The sequence below is a fragment of the Lactuca saligna genome, chromosome 1, assembly GCF_052625555.1.
Source record: "Lactuca saligna cultivar CGN05327 chromosome 1, ASM5262555v1, whole genome shotgun sequence".
NCBI classification, from domain to species: Eukaryota; Viridiplantae; Streptophyta; class Magnoliopsida; order Asterales; family Asteraceae; genus Lactuca; species Lactuca saligna.
Window position 1 is genome coordinate 47,308,463 of NC_136417.1, and position 21,744 is coordinate 47,330,206.

The following is a 21,744-nucleotide window of genomic DNA, read 5'->3' on the forward strand; positions in this document are numbered from 1 at the left end:
GAATCGGAATAAAATGGGCGCTCTTGGTCAATCGATCAATGATAACCCAAATCGAATCCACCCCTCGCGCGGTCCTGGGAAGCTTCGTAATGAAGTCCATGGTGATATCTTCCCACTTCCACAGGGGAATATCCAATGGCTGCATCTTGTCGTGTGGCCTTTGGTGCTCGGCCTTGACCTTCCTGTAGGTCAAGCATTGCTCCACATACCATGCTACATCCTGCTTCATGTAGGGGTACCAATAGTCTAGACGAAGATCCATATACATCTTCATCGCCCTGGGATGAATGGAGAATCGGGATTTGTGAACCTCTTCCATCAGGACCTGGTGCACACTCCCGTGGTATGGAACCCACACCCTACGATGTAGTGTTAACAATCCCTAGCTATCATAGTCGAAGGAGGAAACCTGACCCACAATCCTTTCACTCTTCCGATGCTCCTCCTTCATGGCCTCCTGTTGGGCCTCCCGGATCTGCTCCAATAACGTAGTCACAACTGTCATCCTCACACAGATGTCCCTGATCGGTGTTGCCTAGTGGCTAAGCGCATCGGCCATCACATTGGCCTTCCCCGGGTGGTAAAGGATCTCGCAATCATAATCCTTTACCACATCAAGCCATCGACGCTGCCTCATGTTCAGATTCAGTTGATCCATGAGGTACCTCAAAATGTTGTGGTCCGTGTAAATGGTACAACGAACCCCATAGAGGTAATGACACCAAATCTTGAGTGCGAACACAACAGCCCCCAGCTCCAAATCATGTGTCGGGTAATTCGCCTCGTGAGGCTTTAGCTACCTCGAAGCGTAAGCAATAACATGTCCTCTCTGCATCAAAACTGCACCCAAACCTAAGATGGACGCATTGCAGTATACAACAAAATCCACTACGCCCTCTGGTATGGCTAAGATTGGCACCTCGCATAATATCTGTCTCAGTGTCTCAAACGCTACCTGCTGCTCAGGCCCCCAGCGAAAGACTACGACCTTCTTCGTTAGCCGAGTCAAGGGTACGGCTATCTTGGAGAAATCCTGGATGAACCTCCGATAGTAACCGGCTAATCCAAGGAGACACTAAATCTCAGATGGAGACTTTGGAACCTCCCACCTCATCACGACCTCTACCTTGGCCGGGTCAACCAGAATACCATCCTGGTTCACAAGGTGCCCAAGAAACTGCACCTCGTGCAACCAGAACTCACACTTGGAGAACTTGGCGTACAAGCTCTTTCTCCGTAGGGTCTCCAAAACATGTCGCATATACTCCCCATCCTCCTCCTGCGGCTTGGAGTAGACCAAGATATCATCAATGAAAACTATCACGAACCGATCCAGCATCGGACTACATACGCGGTTCATGAGATCCATGAATGCGGTAGGAGCATTGGTGAGCCCTAAAGGCATCAACACGAACTCATAGTGACCATAACGCATTTGAAAATCGGTCTTTTGTACATCCTCCTCTATGACCCTCATCTGATGGTAACCTGAATGCAAATCAATCTTGGAAAACCAAGATGCTCCTTGCAATTGGTTAAAGAGGTCATCAATCCTCGGGAGTGGGTAACGGTTCTTCACCGTTACCTTATTCAGCTCCCGATAATCTATACACATCCGATACGATCCGTCCATCTTCTTGACAAATAGGATCGGGGCTCCCCAAGGCGAACTACTCAGCCTGATAAATACTTTTTCTAGTAGCTCTTGCAGCTGCGTAGACAACTCCTACATCTCAGGAGGAGCCAACCGATACGGTGCCCTGGCTATCAGAGCCGCACTAGGGACTAGGTCGATCTTGAACTCCACCTGTCGCTCCGGAGGTATCCCAGGAAGCTCCTCTGGGAACATATATGCGTAGTCTCGCACCACCGGAACATTGCTCACCTTCACCTTACCCGCCTCCCGGGTATCCATAACATATGCGACATACCCGGCGTAGCCCTGCTGTAGGTAGCGCCTAGCCCTTGCTACTGAAAACACGGTAGGTCCATGTTATGGCCTCTCACCATGGATCACCAACTCTCCCCCACTTGGGGTCCTAACTCGCACTAGTTGTTGTGTGCAATCTATCACTGCCCCAATGGGGCTCAACCAATCTACGCCTATAATTACCTTGGTCACTCGCAACGGATTGGGAACCAGGTCTACTAGGTAGCGTTCCTCGAACATACTCAGCACGCAATCTCGGAAAACTGCTGATGCTCGCACCGATCGATCATCAGCAATCTCTACCTCTAAAGGGCAATCCAACATGCCCGAAGACTCAGAAAACCTCTTGTTGAGCACAAGAGAAACAAAATATCGAGTGGCGCCCGAATCAAACAACACTTGAACCAGTATACCATTCACATGGAACGATGCTAAACATGTATATATACAAGCAATATATCAATATGAAAACATCATATAAGTAAATCAGAGGAAAGAATCATACCCATCACCATATAGGGTGCGATGTGTGCCTCCTCGGTAGTCAACTCGAAGGCCCGTCTCCTCACCACTGGAGCCTCTGACTTGCCCTGCTGGCATCAGTAATCCGCAGGGTAGCTGGGGTTGGTGTTAGGGTGCAAAGTCATGCTTGGATGTATTGTTTTAGGCTTTCCTCTTTGTATGTGTAAATGGGTTGAGTTTTTTCCTATAAATAGGAAGTGAGTGACTCCCATTATGTAAGAGTCCATTTTGGAGTGTTAGACTAGAGAGAGAAATTGTATACAATACCTATTTGTATAATCTTTCTAGATCTAATAAGAGCTTACAAAGATTTATTTACTCCTTGTGTTCTTGAATTTGTATGATGATTCACTAGATCTTTCTAATTCCGCATATGCCATCAGAATCAACACCACTACAATTGGTATCAGAGCGGGTGTTCTTGATTTCATCAAGAATTGATCCTTGATGGCGATCTTGATTTGGTGATTCTTCATGTTCTTATGGATCTTCGTGATTAGAGTATTTTTGTGTTCTTGAATTCGAATTTTTCTTTGATTTGATCCATAATTTGACTTTCTCTCTCTAGAATACTTGTTTGTACCACTTTCTCTCACTAGAATTTGGTTCATATTCACTTTCTCTCTCTAGAGATCTACTTGATTTACACTTTCTCTTTCTAGAAAACTCAAGTTCATATCGATTGATCAAAGATGGAAGAAACTATTTGTGAAGTTTTTATGGAGGATTTTCCATGGCCATTTAGTTTTGAAGGAGTTCTCAATTGTTTTGTAACTGGGTATTTCAAACAAAATACACTCATTTCTAGTATGAAATGTGAATGTGGAAAATTCAATGGTTATCCTATTGATCATGATCATCATAAGATGTTGCTTAATCGTTTGGTAACAAATTATCATGAAAGAAGAAAGAAGAAGAAAGATGATGAAGTAATTGAAGGAATTCGTCTTGATGAATGCATATATGGTGATAATGTTCTTGCTTCTTACCCGGATGTTCTTGATGTTCAAGAAAAAGGAGTTCAAGTTGATTTTCAAGATGAAAAAGTTTTTTGCTCAATTGGAGTTCAAACCGATGATATTTTGTGTTTTTGTGATTCATTTGAAGGAATGATTCCTTATCGGAAGCCGGTGATTAAAGAAATTCACAAATATCAAACTGCAAAAGATTTGATTCAAATTCACAAAGTTGATGTTGTGAAAAGTGGGTTTGTTCATGAAGTCAAATCTTCAAGATGCAAAAAGATGAGAAATAAAAAGAAGAAGAAGATGAATCGGAAGAATAAGCGGGTTTACTCACAAAAATCATCATATGTTGTGAAGCAAAAATCCGTGAAGCAAATTTGGGTTCCAAAGCAACAATCTCCAAAGGTTGCATTGAATTTGAAGTCAAAACCCAAAAGTGTTGGTGGTTCTTTTGAAGATGTTCTTGGTTTGATGAAGAACACGAAGAACGAGTTGTACATCTCGCATGGTGGGTGGTACAATGTTCGATTTGGAGATTTTCTCATTCCGACAAAAGAACCAAGATCTTCCAAATTTGATTTGTTCGTTGAAAACGGAACTCGATTCGTCAAAAAGGTATCTCAAATTCTCAAATGGATTCCAAAACATCCATGATTTCGATTCGTACTTTGCGTTTTTTTTTTGATCGATTTGTCTCATTGGATCTAATCTATTTTAACCTCATTGTTGATCCAATTATTCTTGTTTAAGATCAAAATTCCAAAAATCAAAATCATATTTCCAAATTTTTTTTCTTTTCAAACTGATTTGTAATCAATGTTCATATGATTCGATTCATAAGCCCAATTTACATTCTTGTTACTATTCATGGATGAGCCCAAACTAACGAACAAAATCTCGATCTTCTACTATTCTTCAGTCCAAAAATTCAAGCCCAAATTAGTTTTAGTCACTGTTCATTGATCGATGATTTGAGCCCATTTGTTGTCGATCGTTTTTGATCCATCCATAAAGAACTTTCAGTATTCAAATCAGATGTATCGATCTTATTTTCTTCATCTATTCGTTATTCATGATTTGATCAATCTATGATTAATCAATTTCATTCGGATATCTACTTGCATCAAGCTTGATGCATTGATTTTGTTTCCTCTTGATTTTGTTTCTATTGATCTGTGAAGCTATTGTGTTGAATATCGAACTCAAAACAGTTCGTGAATCTTGTTTCATTCATATTTGATTTGTGAATCAATTTTCTTCAAATCTAATATGTTGATGAACTGGAAAACAAGAATCGATGGGTTTGTTGAAATCGATTTCACGTTGAATGAAAAACGAAGTCTATGTTGAAGTAAGTGTCGATGTCTAAAAATTGATCGATTCGATTTGGAAGATGATATTAGCAAGTTTAATATCTGTGAGTTTGATCGATATTAATTTTTAATTTCTGGCAATCGAAGAATTGGGAAGATGATTGATGTAAAACAGATGAATAGATTTGATTTTTGGATCAAGATGCAAATGTCGATGGTTTTTGGAATAGATTGTAATTGATGTCAATATTGGGTTGATGATTGATGGACGATTCGTGAAGGAGAATGCGAAGTCAAGAAGTTTTGAGAAATTGATGATTTGGTGTTTGTCTATTTCGAAAGTTTGGGTTATGCATTGATTTTGAGGAAACGATCTCTTGATTTGTGTTGTTGACTGAAAAACGAAGATTTGGGAATCGATTTTCAGTGATGTTGATTTATGAAGACTGGGAAGTTTTGAATTAAAAGCGAAGGGTAATTGATGTTGATATTAGGTTGATGATTGATTAAGTGAAGCACAAATGGCGTCGATTATCTGATTTTGAAAGTGTGTGTCAATGTTGATTTTAATCGATTGTTGACGTAAGGAAAACGCGAAGTATGAAATTTGGTTTGAGGAAGAAGAACTGTGATTTGTTCAAATTGACTGATTTTGAGGAAATCGATTGCTTGGATTTTCGCATATGAGTGAATGCGAAATTTTTTTTAGCAAATACAGTGAGTTTCAAAAGCAAGTCACATATAAAAGCAAAAAGGTTCGCATTTGGTTACTCGAGGTAGAGATGCAAAGTTTTCAAACAAGATTCGCAATTGGTTGAATGGGTTGGTATCAAAGTGATTCATTCGCATTCATGTGTCCGTATGCGAATGTTTTGCAAGTGATTTGCGAAGATTAGCCTGAAAAGAGTTTGTTGAACGTGAGAAGAATTTGACTGGTTAATGAATTGGGGAAGAAAACACAAGTTTCAACATTTGTCCCTGATCTTTTCATGAAATTATAAAATTGACCCAACTTCACAAGTTTGAAGAACATGCAGAAATTTTCAAAATGAGTACCTGCAGTTTCGCATTTTTGGCAACAAATACCCAACTTCGCAAATAGCAATAAAAGCTGAGAAATTGCAGAATTTTTAGTTATGGTCCCTGCAGTTTGTGCGAATTTACGCTTTATGCCCGGTTTCGCAAATGGGCTAAAGTTTCGGATATTTGACTGTTTTTGGCGCAACGGGTCCCTGCAAGTTTCAGAAAGTGACAATTTCTACCCGGTTTTTGAAAAATCTTGCAACTATCACCTAAAAAGTCAAAAAATTTCATAAATTGGAAATTTTTTGTGGCTTTTTCGTGATTGTTTTTGCGTGCAAGATTTTTGTTGATTCATTTTTGGTACACATCAAGGGGGAGTAGTGTGAAGATTATTCCTCGGGCGCTTCTCATCCTTAGTGGGTTTTATAATCATTTTTTGATTATAAAAAGGGGGAGAATGATGGGTATTCGAAGCTTCTCGGGTTCGTCGAATATTCATTTGCGGATTTGAAGACCGGTGTTACTTCGAGGGGGAGTTTGGTCTTGATCGCCCTAGCTCGTTGGAGATTAAAGTCGGACATCCAATCCTAACTTTGAGGGGGAGAATGTTAGGGTGCAAAGTCATGCTTGGATGTATTGTTTTAGGCTTTCCTCTTTGTATGTGTAAATGGGTTGAGTCTTTTCCTATAAATAGGAAGTGAGTGACTCCCATTATGTAAGAGTCCATTTTGGAGTGTTAAACTAGAGAGAGAAATTGTATACAAGACCCATTTGTATAATCTTTCTAGATCTAATAAGAGCTTACAAAGATTTATTTACTCCTTGTGTTCTTGAATTTGTATGATGATTCACTAGATCTTTCTAATTCTGCATATGCCATCAGAATCAACACCACTACAGTTGGTGCCTTTACTGGCGCTGCTGCTGTCAACTGGGGACAGTTGGCCTTCTTATGGACCCTTTGGTTGAAGTGGAAACACAACAAATTGGATGTCTGAATAGTGGTTGCAGGGGCGGTACAATCCCTGCTAAAATGCCCCGTATTTCCGTACTTGTAGTAGCCTGACGATCCCAATCTACACGCCCCCTCGTGTGGCCTGCCTCATTTCCTACAGCGGCCCTGTCCTGACTGGCCCTTCGGCCTACTATCTGATCCCTAGGACTTCTTCCCTGAAGCCCTAGTCGTTTGTCCCTCCTCAACCTTCCTCTTTCGGATGTGCTCCAGATCAATCTCCCTCTCCCTTGCCCTGGCTATCATGGAATCCAGGGTAGGGCAAGCTGAAAAACTAACATGCTTCTGAATGTCGGCTCGCAACATGTCATGGTAGTGGGTCCTCCTCATGTCCTCATCTCCTGCATACTGGGGCACCAGCAACGCCCTCTCCCGGAACTTGGCGGTGATATCCGCCACAGTCTCCGTAGTCTGTCTCATAGCCAAAAACTCCCTGGCCAGCCGCTGAAGCTCCACAGTTGGCACGAACTCACTCCTGAACCGGGTCAGAAAGTCTGGCCACGTCATAGCCTCAATAGTCGAGGCTCCCAGAGTGTCACACCCCAAAACCACGAACGGCGGAAACGTTCTGGGGCGGAGGACGTCATGTATGCATCACAACAAATGTAAAGTAGTAAACAAGCAACAACATCATCCATGGCATCAATAGTATAATTTTAATTACAAGTGTTTTCTTTCATTGTACAAGATATGATAATAACTTATCAAAATGAAAGACGAGTCTTGAGTGCTCCATCTTCTATAAACCTTGTATCGACACCTGTTTATTTGTAACCTGAGAATACAAGTTATTTTGAAAGAGTAGATCAGCATTTAAGCTGGTGAGTTCATAAGTATTTAATGCCATTACTTTGATTAGTTGATATGAAAGACTGGTAAATGAATGATGAAACATTTAGTATAAGTATGAAAAGCTCTAGAAAATCCCATATTTCCTACTAGTATAAAAGTAGTCTTCTACCAAGACTCGAATGTTTTGAAAGTAGTCTTTTACCTAGACCTGACTGTTTTGACAGTACGTATCTCTTGAAAATGTGATGGTTTTTCCTTGTTTAACTCTTATTAGTAGCCCCTTAAGTATACCTGAAATGGTATCAACCTAGAACATCCGTAGACTGCTCATTTACCTCTGTTGCTAACAGCCGGGTTTAGGAATAGTTAGTCCCTTATGTATACCCACGATGGTATCAACCTAGAACATCCGTAGATTGTTCATTTACCTCTGTAGCTAGCAGTGGTTGTCGGAATGGTTAGTCCCTCAAAGTATGATATGGTAATAGGAGATAAAGTCCCAGTCTACCTTGTCGATGATGTGATTGAATCACAAGGTAAAGATAGAAAGGCGAACAATATAACCGTATCTAGACATATAACATGTAATATTAAATTGCCATATAATGTCTATGTAAAAGTATTCATGTATAAGTTTTCAGGTAAGAGTATTCCTTCATATAACATGTAGTAGTGATTTGCCATATAATGTTTATGTAAAAGTATTCATGTATAAGTATTCATGTATAAGTATTCAGGTAAGAGTATTCCTTCATATAACATGTAGTAGTAATTTGCCATATAATGTTTATGTAAAAGTATTCATGTATAAGTATTCATGTAAAAGTATTCCTTCATATAACATGTAGTCTGGACTCATGAATGAACTGACTCTGGTGTAATTTCTTGTAGTAGTGAAAATGTTTTGTTTACTCTAAACTATTCCTATAATAGTTTACTAGAATGTAATTGATGAGTGACCAAGTAGGTTTATACACCATTGATATCTATTTGTATCGGAACTAAATTACTGATGGAACATTTATGACCATATATGTATACATGATATATAACTAATATTTAAAAGACTTTCGGACGAATACCCAATATCCCACCAGACCACATCTCAAGGCGCGAAAAGGAAATAGGGTGGATAGCCTTTCTAAGTCTTTTAAACATTTCTTATATAACTGTACATATAGAGGCATGCAATTTATAATATAAAAGCATAAAGAAGTTTTGTAAAACCGTTGAAAAGTCTAATAAAGATTTGTGACTTGATGTCAGTTTATAAAATGATTGAAAGTATTTTGTTTGATAAGACAGTTTAAGTACACGTAAAACCATTGTTTGAAAACACCTTTGTAACCGATTTTGAAAGGAAGCTTACAGTATGTAAGACAGTTTGATAACGAGCTTTAATCATGTAAAAACGTTTAAGAAAGTCATTTAAAGTAATATGTTTAGTGAAACTGTTGAACTTGTAGTGAATCTATTTGTATACTAGTTATAAATCACATATGATTGATTTATTAACAAGAAGTATCCCAAAATATTGATGTTTTTCGTACCAAAATAATCGTATGTTTGTAGTACTAAAATAATCGTATGTTTGTAGTACCAAAGGTGGACACATATACATACAGTATAAGCGGAGTGTTTGATTTATATATAAATAACAACACTTTTCAATTTCCGAAAGATATGATATTATCGTGATGCATTTTGCACACAAAAGTTTCTTTATAATGATTATAAATCACATATGATTCCGTTGATAAAAAGTATAAAACGAAACTTTATATAACATACGATAATCATCGTGTGTTTTACTTGTATTCCCCCCCTTAAAAGCATATAAAAATATTCATAAAACATTTAAAAGTGTGGATTATAGGGGTATGAACTCACCTGATTGATTGAAGAATGCGTGACGAAAACCGAGCAGAACTTCTACTCGAGAAAGCGGATCTCTCGAGATTCTCGGGAAATCTCGGGAGTCTCGGGAGTGTAAAACTTTCTTCCCACCTTGGATATGAAAGCCGTGCCTTTGGGGTGATTCCGAGGGTTGAAACGCAGAGCTTCGGCGCGAGAAAGGAAGGAAATTAGCAATTTTGGCCGGCACCCTCGCATGCTATTTATAGGGGTCTGAAGGGGTTGCGTTACGCGGGGCGTACTAGAGTACGCGCTGCGTACTCATGCGTCATGCATGAGCGCATCCTCGGTCGAAGCATTGGAGCGACGTGGACGAACCGGAGCCTAGCATCCGAGTACGCTGGGTGTACGACGGTACGCTGGGCGTACGAGGGATCGGACCGGTGACTCCTCCTTCGGATAATACCGGGATTTAATTTAATTTATATTTAAATTAATTAAAAAACTTCAAAAATTCATATCGTTCTCATACGAACTCCGTTTTCGACGTTCTTTATATCCACGCGAAGGTGAGACTACGATCTACAACTTTTGTTTAGACTCCGTCGGCTAGTTTTGATTTTATTTTTAATATTATATTTTTAATAGGTCGGGACAGGAAAAGTCCGTTAAAGTTCCATAACTTCTTCATCCGACGTCCGTTTTCGTCAGACTTTTTACCGTTCGCTAGTATTGTTGAGTCCTTCGATTCTCATTTAGATTGTGTCGGCTAAAAGTCTCTCGATCTCTATTTCGAGTTTTTAGCTGTCTACTGCTATATTTGTAACTTAGAAAAATCACCACTTCCTCATACGAAGTCAGATTTGGACGTTCTTTTTATGTACGTTTACGGTTTGATGATATCTAAAACTTTCATTTAGATACCTAATGCCAAAAACTATTGTATTGAAACTTCGCGTTTTACATTTATCAGTATTGCCGGTTTTGCCGAGAATCTTCGATTGGCCATAACTTCTTCGTTATAACTCGGATTTTTTAGGGTTCTTTATATGTATGAAAACCTTGACACGATTCCTACTACTTTATTTAACCCAAATAAGATTTTAGGAAAGTTAAATTTTGACCTAAATTTGACTTGCGTTCCATTATATTGCCTCGAAATATCGAGTTATCACATCATACCCCTGTTAGAGGGAATTTCGTCCCGAAATTAGAGTTTAAGCAGAATTGATACTATGCTACGGATTGAAGTTTAATTTGATCTTTCTGTTCCTAAGTGAATTCAAATCCTCGCATGGCTTTCCAGTGAACATTTCACTATCGGGGAACGACTTTGTTTCTTTCGTTTGCCTTACTAGTGTTATAACTCTTCTTGGTCGAATGTATGTTGGATGTTTTGTGAACTGTGAAATTAGTACACCTTGTACCCTACAAGTAGTGCCTCCAGATCTTCAGAGCGATTATCATTGCTCCTGACTCAAGATCATGTGTTGTATCGTTAACTCCATGTGTCTTAAGTTGTCTTGAGGTATAGGCAGTGACCTTTCCTCTTGTATAAGAACAAAACCAATTCATACTGATTATGAAGTCAAAACCTTGTGGTTGATTAGGTGACGTGAAGATCTAAACTAAAGTATGATTGCTCGTGACTTAAGGAAAAATGGTAGGTACTTTTGTTCTATCTGACTTTCTTGTCCCAATCGACAGAAAGGGCATGGATTGGGCTTCTAAGTTTACTTGCATGGCAGCATGATCACTCGTAGTCTTCTTAAGTAGTCTCCATCTTGAAGTTCATCTTAGAACTCATACCTGGTTCATCAATTTCAGTTTCGCGTATACGAGTCGTATATAATTAAGATTGAAAAGGTAGTCGAATAAATGATTCTTCTTTAAGCTCACATCCCAACGATGAAAAGAAGTTAGAGTGGAATCATCAATTCTAAACCTGTAGAACCTTGATTATATACTACCCCTATGTATACATTCTTCAACAATAGATCAACCGTATGGGTCTTTGGATTGAACTTGACGTGCTGTACGAGTGGTACTTCGGGGTGGTTTGTTGAATTTTTCTTCGGAAAGGATGAGAAACAATAAGTGCTCTATGCATGAGTACTTTGGTATTCTGGAACGACGGCTTTGCTAGAAAGAAAATTTCGGAGGAAGAGATGTACGTATGAAGCTGTTTTTGTGAGGATCAAATTGAATCAAGTCATATGATAATGTTAGGATCATAAGGAAACTTAAAGACATTAGATTTGAACGTAAGATGTTTACAGACAAAACACAACCGTGCAAACATCAACAGAGTTTCGGTACTTTAGACTTACCACAAGACTATTGCTGTGAATATGATATACTACAAAAGACAAGTATACGCAGGACGAGAATTCCTATACAGACAGGATCTCGCAAAAGGTAAGACTCCAGTTGCACTAGTTCTAGTTGGTTTATAAAAACATAGATATTACTGACGGTTGGAAGTGAACCTATACTATAGTAGGGTCCTTCGTTGTCTCTTTCCATAATGAGGTCACACTCCTCCGGATTCACCATCATTCTCCTCTGTTGGACAGTCCCTCTTGAAGTGTCCTATTACGCCACATAGATGGCATATTCGAGAGATTTCGACATTGGTGGTTGAAGTAATGTGTTGGATCCGAGTCCAGCAGCAATTTGTAGTATGTCCGTTCTTGTTGCATTTAAAGCAATGTAACGGGAGACAACTACCTAGATGATGGAAGCCGCACTTATTGCATTCTGGTAGTGTTTCCGGGATACTGCCTAGCTGGTGTAGGGACAATTGGGATACCAGAAGAGATGGTAGTAGGATGTACAGATGTCGTGGCTGCGAAGGTTGCCACATGTTGTCGTCTTTTGCTCATCCCTTGGGGTGATTTTCCTTTAGACTTAGCCCAGAACTTTCGTTTTCTATTCTTGGGCTTGGGATTCGGGGTGTCGTGGTAGTTTGTTTCTTGTTGAGGTACTTGACTGTTACTTGGATTGGAATTATTGTTAACGATCCCGCTAACATTCGCGTTGTTAGCGTTGAGGAGGGTCAGAACAGCTGACACGGCAGCCGAGACTGCAGCTTGAAAGGTAGCTGCATCAATCTGAAGAGTTGGTGTTTGGTAGATGGGTTGATCGTTTTTCTTCGGCGACATGATTCTGTTATATGAAAAAGAAAAATGAATTTATGAGCGAGTATGGTTGAACCTAGACGTACTTCGATCGTTCATGTAAATAATAGAAGTATGTTCTTGAAGGATTGACCTACATCCCTATGATGCAGTCCTAGTGCTGGATGGAAGTGTGTGTATAAAGGGTTGACCCTGATGTACTTAGATTGTTCATGTTAAGAGTACGACGATGTTCTCAAAAGTTTGACCTACATCTCTATGATGCAGTCCTAATACAGAATGAAAGTATGTTCGCGAAGGTTTGACCTACATCCCTATGATGCAGTCCTAGTAATGAATAGAGGTAAGTTCGTAGAATGTTCTCAAGACGTTTGTTGTACAAGTTGAGGTATCGTGGGTTGGTGAATAACAAAATCCAACCACTGAAAGAGACTTGGAAATGTTTCCGTATTTAACTTGCTATGGTCCAATGACTTAACTAAAGCAGGTTTCAGATAGACTCCAATGAGAGTATGATAAGAGTACTTGAATGAAGGAAATGACACAAAAGTTAGCCGGCTGTCAATATCTTGGATTTTTACGGCGTAAAGGTTCAGGGAAATGACCTTGTAAAGGTTTTACATCATATCCACAGGAGGTAGTTCCTGACAGCATAAAGACCTAACTAAAGTAGTTACGGTACCAGATAATTTCATAGAAAATGCGACATCAGGCATAGACAGAAAATACGATTTCTCTTTTTATAAGGGAAATAAAGTAAAGCGTCTACTACTGGCGACGGTAATTCCTCGGGTGAATTTTTAGTCCAACCAATTGACGTTCCATGTCAAGTAGGTGTCTTTCGCACACCATCTGGTGTACTCGGAGCCCTATGACTTCGGCTCGTGATTCAGTCAGTGCTTGCAGTAGGGTTTCATGGTTTCTCTCTGATCTCTCGTGAGCATCTTCTAGATGAATGGTGTGGAGGGTATGCATTCTCGCATCGGTGACAACTTCGGCAATCTGATGTTGGGCTGACCTGCCTTGAATCTCATTTTGGGCCACTCTGCGGCCCATGATTGGCAAGGTTCTACCTGCTGAGCCCCCATTGCTCAGGTCGTAAAAGTTTCGGTCGCCAATAACTGGCATGGGCTGATCTTGTTATTGGCTCCATGTTCCCAAGCATTCCACCGAATCAGGCGTCGGGCCATGAAGAGCCGGACGATGGTTAGGAATTGGAAAGGAAGTTGCTCGGGGTAGGTTCTCAACCTCTAGTTCGGAATTAGCATCGTAAGAAAAGCCTTCATCACGGTGATCATCCAGGGGATAGGATGATCGTTCTATGGTTCTTCTCCAAACCAACCAGCTATAACTTTATTCGAAAGATACTGGTTGTCAAGGGGATGGAGTCCAACTGTGATTTCTATGCGAGAATTTAGGGTAAGTGGATAATTATTAGACGAACTATCTAGATAATTATTTAGAAAACCCTCATTAGTTACACCACTATTTGTGAAGTGCATACCAGCTATGTGTAATCTAAACAAGATAGACCTTCGAATAAGTGACCTTATTTCCAAATTCACATAGAATAGGGGTAAGGCAAAATTACCACTGATTCTAAGTCTATAACATCCTAATTACATGTAGCCTTAGTGTATCCATTTAGCAACTATCAACTTAGTAATGAGGATCCCGTTTTAATTCTCAAGTATAAAGTACTTATAGTAACACCAAATACTCCTATAGTATTTTAATTTTTATGTTATGTTCTATTGTTCTCATTGTGGTAGGGTTGGTAAGATTTTAGCATTGTTGCGACTACACACTTAAACTTAGGCACATGCTAGTCAACCCTCGGATAATATAGGCGATCAGGCTATATCTTCCCAGTTTTGACCATATGTCTCTAAGCCCACTTGTGTTGCCCAACAATCGTAATTCTTTTGTACGGTCCTAGTGACACTGGTTTTAGTATGAATGCAACACGTATACTTACTTAAATATCTTATTATTTAAAGTATATACTCTAAATCAGAGTATTTTTAATCCCATTGTATTTATAGTTAGTATATCTTTTATGGGTTGATATACTCAATTCACTATAAACAAAGCTCTGATACCAATCTGTCACACCCCAAAACCACGAACGGCGGAAACGTTCTGGGGCGGAGGACGTCATGTATGCATCACAACAAATGTAAAGTAGTAAACAAGCAACAACATCATCCATTGCATCAATAGTATAATTTTAATTACAAGTGTTTTCTTTCATTGTACAAGATATGATAATAACTTATCAAAATAAAAGACGAGTCTTGAGTGCTCCATCTTCTCTAAACCTTGTATCGACACCTGTTTATTTGTAACCTGAGAATACAAGTTATTTTGAAAGAGTAGATAAGCATTTAAGCTGGTGAGTTCATAAGTATTTAATGTCATTACTTTGATTAGTTGATATGAAAGACTGGTAAATGAATGATGAAACATTTAGTATAAGTATGAAAAGCTCTAGAAAATCCCATATTTCCTACTAGTATAAAAGTAGTCTTCTACCAAGACTCGAATGTTTTGAAAGTAGTCTTTTACCTAGACCTGACTGTTTTGACAGTACGTATCTCTTGAAAATGTGATGGTTTTTCCTTGTTTAACTCTTATTAGTAGCCCCTTAAGTATACCTGAAATGGTATCAACCTAGAACATCCGTAGACTGCTCATTTACCTCTGTTGCTAACAGCCGGGTTTAGGAATAGTTAGTCCCTTATGTATACCCACGATGGTATCAACCTAGAACATCCGTAGATTGTTCATTTACCTCTGTAGCTAGCAGTGGTTGTCGGAATGGTTAGTCCCTCAAAGTATGATGTGGTAATAGGAGATAAAGTCCCAGTCTACCTTGTCGATGATGTGATTGAATCACAAGGTAAAGATAGAAAGGAGAACAATATAACCGTATCTAGACATATAACATGTAATATTAAATTGCCATATAATGTCTATGTAAAAGTATTCATGTATAAGTTTTCAGGTAAGAGTATTCCTTCATATAACATGTAGTAGTGATTTTCCATATAATGTTTATGTAAAAGTATTCATGTATAAGTATTCAGGTAAGAGTATTCCTTCATATAACATGTAGTAGTAATTTTCCATATAATGTTTATGTAAAAGTATTCATGTATAAGTATTCATGTAAAAGTATTCCTTCATATAACATGTAGTCTGGACTCATGAATGAACTGACTCTGGTGTAATTTCTTGTAGTAGTGAAAATGTTTTGTTTACTCTAAACTATTCCTATAATAGTTTACTAGAATGTAATTGATGAGTGACCAAGTAGGTTTATACACCATTGATATCTATTTGTATCGGAACTAAATTACTGATGGAACATTTATGACCATATATGTATACATGATATATAACTAATATTTAAAAGACTTTCGGACGAATACCCAATATCCCACCAGACCACATCTCAAGGCGCGAAAAGGAAATAGGGTGGATAGCCCTTCTATGTCTTTTAAACATTTCTTATATAACTGTACATATAGAGGCATGCAATTTATAATATAAAAGCATAAAGAAGTTTTGTAAAACCGTTGAAAAGTCTAATAAAGATTTGTGACTTGATGTCAGTTTATAAAATGATTGAAAGTATTTTGTTTGATAAGACAGTTTAAGTACACGTAAAACCATTGTTTGAAAACACCTTTGTAACCGATTTTGAAAGGAAGCTTACAGTATGTAAGACAGTTTGATAACGAGCTTTAATCATGTAAAAACGTTTAAGAAAGTCATTTAAAGTAATATGTTTAGTGAAACTGTTGAACTTGTAGTGAATCTATTTGTATACTAGTTATAAATCACATATGATTGATTTATTAACAAGAAGTATCCCAAAATATTGATGTTTTTCGTACCAAAATAATCGTATGTTTGTAGTACTAAAATAATCGTATGTTTGTAGTACTAAAGGTGGACACATATACATACAGTATAAGCGGAGTGTTTGATTTATATATAAATAACAACACTTTTCAATTTCCGAAAGATATGATATTATCGTGATGCATTTTGCACACAAAAGTTTCTTTATAATGATTATAAATCACATATGATTCCGTTGATAAAAAGTATAAAACGAAACTTTATATAACATACGATAATCATCGTGTGTTTTACTTGTATTCCCCCCCTTAAAAGCATATAAAAATATTCATAAAACATTTAAAAGTGTGGGTTATAGGGGTATGAACTCACCTGATTGATTGAAGAATGCGTGACGAAAACCGAGCAGAACTTCTACTCGAGAAAGCGGATCTCTCGAGATTCTCGGGAAATATCGGGAGTCTCGGGAGTGTAAAACTTTCTTCCCACCTTGGATATGAAAGCCGGGCCTTTGGGATGATTCCGAGGGTTGAAACGCAGAGCTTCGGCGCGAGAAAGGAAGGAAATTAGCAATTTTGGCCGGCACCCTCGCATGCTATTTATAGGGGTCTGAGGGGGTTGCGTTACGCGGGGCGTACTAGAGTACGCGCTGCGTACTCATGCGTCATGCATGAGCGCATCCTCGGTCGAAGCATTGGAGCGACGTGGACGAACCGGAGCCTAGCATCCGAGTACGCTGGGCGTACGACGGTACGCTGGGCGTACGAGGGATCAGACCGGTGACTCCTCCTTCGGATAATACCGGGATTTAATTTAATTTATATTTAAATTAATTAAAAAACTTCAAAAATTCATATCTTTCTCATACGAACTCCGTTTTCGACGTTCTTTATATCCACGCGAAGGTGAGACTACGATCTACAACTTTCGTTTAGACTCCGTCGGCTAGTTTTGATTTTATTTTTAATATTATATTTTTAATAGGTCGGGACAGGAAAAGTCCGTTAAAGTTCCATAACTTCTTCATCCGACGTCCGTTTTCGTCAGACTTTTTACTGTTGTGCTAGTATTGTTGAGTCCTTCGATTCTCATTTAGATTGTGTCGGCTAAAAGTCTCTCGATCTCTATTTCGAGTTTTTAGCTGTCTACTGCTATATTTGTAACTTAGAAAAATCACCACTTCCTCATACGAAGTCAGATTTGGACGTTCTTTTTATGTACGTTTACGGTTTGATGATATCTAAAACTTTCATTTAGATACCTAATGCCAAAAACTATTGTATTGAAACTTCGCGTTTTACATTTATCAGTATTGCCGGTTTTGCCGAGAATCTTCGATTGGCCATAACTTCTTCGTTATAACTCGGATTTTTTAGGGTTCTTTATATGTATGAAAACCTTGACACGATTCCTACTACTTTATTTAACCCAAATAAGATTTTAGGAAAGTTAAATTTTGACCTAAATTTGACTTGCGTTCCATTATATTGCCTCGAAATATCGAGTTGTCACACAGAGTGTCACCAACCAACTCCCACCAATCCCTATCTGGTCTCTTAAACATCCTGTTATATATCGCACCTTCGACCTCTCGGGGCAAGAGCTAGTCAACTGTGCAGACTCACTGTCTGCAATCCATCGTATGGCAGCAATGGGTTCCTTCGCCCCATGGAAATCTGGTACACCACTGCTCTTGAAGTCCTTAAAGGACAGTGTGTGTGTGTGTGTGTGTGTGATCCTGAATGGCTAGTCGCCATGTCACTCCTGAACGCCCTAAGGCGATCCTCCATCAGCTCGATAATCCCTTCCTTGATCGACCCAAAGATGAATGGGTTCGCATCAAGGATGCCTCTAGTGATCTCGGACGCGATGAACTCACGTAGCCTCTCATCCCCTAGTTAGGAACCAGAACCCGAACCCGATCCCTCTCCTGAACTGCCAACTGCTGGCCTCAGACGTAGCACCACCATTCTGCAATACATAATGACAACTGTCAGTGATAGTGATACATCTAGAGGGATATCATCCATCACAAGTTCCCCGGTCTTGCCTCAGCCTTCCTCGATTCAAGTACGGATCCTCTGCTTTCAGTAGTACAGGACCATACTACTTTCCACATCTATCCGTACTTTCCTTAATAACTGCCTCGACTCCACCAAGTCCCTTCTACTACTACTGATCTCTGCAATTCTTATCCTAGGCTCGCCCTAGGGTACCTCTAACTCCACCCAAACCAGTCCTCAGTTGCTGAAGGCCTCTTTTTAATTCCAATTAGCCATTACCTGAATACAATCACATGAAACGAGGCCCGGATAATCCTTCGAGTAAGGGAGTCATCCCTACAACGGTTAGGACTCAAACAAGAGCTATGAAATAGAGTCAAATTCAATCCTCTAAGATTATCTGACCCTGATCACATTTGACTTTAACATATTCACCTAATAGCTAACTCCCATCACTCAGAGTCCCACAAAGCACAAAGCAAGCAACATTCAGACCAAAGGTAACGTTCTCTAGCAATCCTATCGACTTAACGGGAAATTGTACTAGTATACAATGCTAAGCTCATACTGTCAGGCATAACCTGAATAGGCTATCCTACTGTTGTCTACTCAATACTAGCATACAATTCACATAAGTTGAAACACATAAGCAGGCACATAAGGCATCAATCCTAGATCCTTGGTCCTATTCTAGCATGCTGTTCTATTGAAGCTGATAAACATAACATAAACTTGTATGGGTACTTTGGGGAATGCTTACTTAAGCTCGACCGGTCGCGCACATCACACACTTCGTTCTTTCTCAAAACTCCTTTATCTTATCTTTTATAAAATTATTTTCTTGTAAAAAGCTTTTAATCCCTCGATTTGAGTCCAGACACCCCCGAGGGTGTGTCCGAATCCCTCAAACCAGGGCTCTGATACCAACTTGTAATGACCCAAATTTCGAATCCAAAAGTTCATTTTAATTAACTAATTACAAAACATTCATAAGAAAACTACGTAAAATTATATCATTCTGTAAATCAATATATATATATATATATATATATATATATATATATATATATATATATATATATATCATGTCTGAAAACCCTAAATCATAAAATAGTAACATATCAGAGTAAAATCCTAGAATGTCTCGAGTTCGAAACCAATGCGTGTGTGTATGATGTGCTGCTACCGTGCCAGCTCCTTCCCCTTCGCTGAAGAGGTACCTGAAACCAAAACAGTAAAATGTAAGCACGAAGTTTAGTGAGTTCCCCCATCGTACCACATACCATACAATCATATGGCATACATACTGCCAGGCAATTCTTGGGTGCCCGACCTACCCGATGCGGCCATTCTGGGGTGCCGACCCACCCGGTACGGCCATTCTGGGGTGTCGACCTACACATGTCAAGCCTTTTTGGGGTGCTGACCTACCTGTGTTAAGCCATTCTGGGGTGTTGACCTACCCGTGTCAAGCTATTCTGGGATGCTGACCTAACCGTTGGTCCTAACAACCGAACTTGGGGACTAATCACCTCCTACTACCAGTATCACATATAACATATCATGCCATCATATAAACACATCATCACATACTGACAGACATATCAGGGGTGCCTGACCTACCCTTCGGTCCTAATCACCGAACTCTACTACTAGCACATATAACATATCATGCCAACATACAACATATCCGGTAGTAGCAAACCTAGATGATATCACAAAGACGATCATCTAACATACAACTCCTACTGGTGGGCTGGCATTTTGGCCATAGACCCACCACTACTAGAAGGTAACTCGCCTCGAATGAGTAGCTGCTGATAATCTGTGCAGGAAATCTCTACCTGTTGTTGCTCCGGAAATCCTCCAGCTATAAATCCATAAAACATTAAATTAGACATCGATAACTACTCTTAGGGTAAAATGACTATTTTACCCCTGACCAAGTCAAATTCACAATCAAGGTCAACTTCCAGTTGACCTGACTTGCCGAGTTGGGCCGCCAACTCGTCGAGTCCCTATCCTTTCATCTCGCCTTCTTCACTCCTCAACTCGTCGAGTTTGGCAACGACTCGATGAGTTCTCCTTCTAAATAACTTCGAATGAGCCTTCATCCGACTCGCCGATTTGTATGAACAACTCGTCAAGTTCATTACCATCCTATGAAGTAGTCCTGCCCTTGACTCACCGAGTTGTATGAACAACTCATCGAGTTCATCTTCAAACGTTGGGATATTGCCTTGGACTCGCCAAGTCTATTCATACACTCGTCGAGTCCCATGGTTCTCAGATCCTTTTTCGCGTCTGAACATCTACGGGACTCCCCCTAACACTGGTCCATTCGCAGAATGAATTCGGTGGTCATTACGCCTCGACTCGTCGAGTCCATCCTTGACCAATACCATACAGTCGATTTAACTTGGTCTTAACACATCAAAACCATAGATTTGGCCTCCTAATATCCATTTTATATGTAAAGTTCCAAACTTGGTGCACATGCATGGGATTTTTGGCTCAAAAATCCATAAAAGGTGCTCTAGAATGTGTATGGGGCTCTCATGGCCATAAAGTTGGCACCTTTATGCCATGAGACCCTTCCAATGACTCAGATATGATAGTAGAACTCCATGAATCACATCACAAATCTGAAAATGGCTTCGAAAGCCCTAAATGCACCCAAAATCTAAGCCCTAATGATGAACAACCAAAAGAAGGACCAAAACAGGGGGCATTTACCTTGCTTGAGCTGAAGATGGAATAAGATCTCTTGATCTACAAGCCCCCACTCGAATTTCCAAGCTTCTTCCTCCCTTTCAAGCTTCACAAACCAACCACAAGCACCAAAATGGCCTTAGATCACACAAACAGTTAGGGTTTTGGTTATAGAGAGTTCTGAGGCAGTAGAGACAAAGGGGTCTAAATGAGACGTTTAAATAGGGTGCAAACCCCCTTAAATTAGGGTTTTGTCCATACAGTGCAACCTCGTCGAGTACAGTTGCTGACTCATCGAGTCGCTCACTTAACTCTCGTCTCCAATTCGCTTCTGCTCGACGAGTTGGGTCACCATCTCGCCAAGTCCAAGGTCAAAATAAGAAATATATTTGAGTAAAATACATACCAGGAATCGGGTTCTACTTCCTTATACCCCTCCCCCCCCCCCCACTTCCTCCAGCCGACACTCCTTGTCGCTGCCGGATAACCACCGAGAACCTACTGTGGCCGTCCTTCTGCCGACGAAGACGAAAACTTACCACATGTCGTTGTTTCAGTAGTGGATATTGAAGACCGGCGACCGAGGAGTCCGTTGTAGTTCATGGTTT

General features: G+C 39.6%; 1 protein-coding gene across 1 annotated transcript in view; it reads left to right on the forward strand.

Moving 5' to 3' along the window:
* Nucleotides 1-3,144: 3,144 nt before the first annotated feature.
* LOC145005938 (uncharacterized) overlaps nt 3,145-21,744 on the forward strand; it is a 32,143-nt gene continuing 13,543 nt past the window's right edge. Inside the window, exon 1 of the mRNA XM_078965043.1 lies at nt 3,145-3,456. Within this exon, the coding sequence (XP_078821169.1) occupies nt 3,145-3,456 (312 nt within the window). The remainder of the gene's footprint in view (nt 3,457-21,744) is intronic.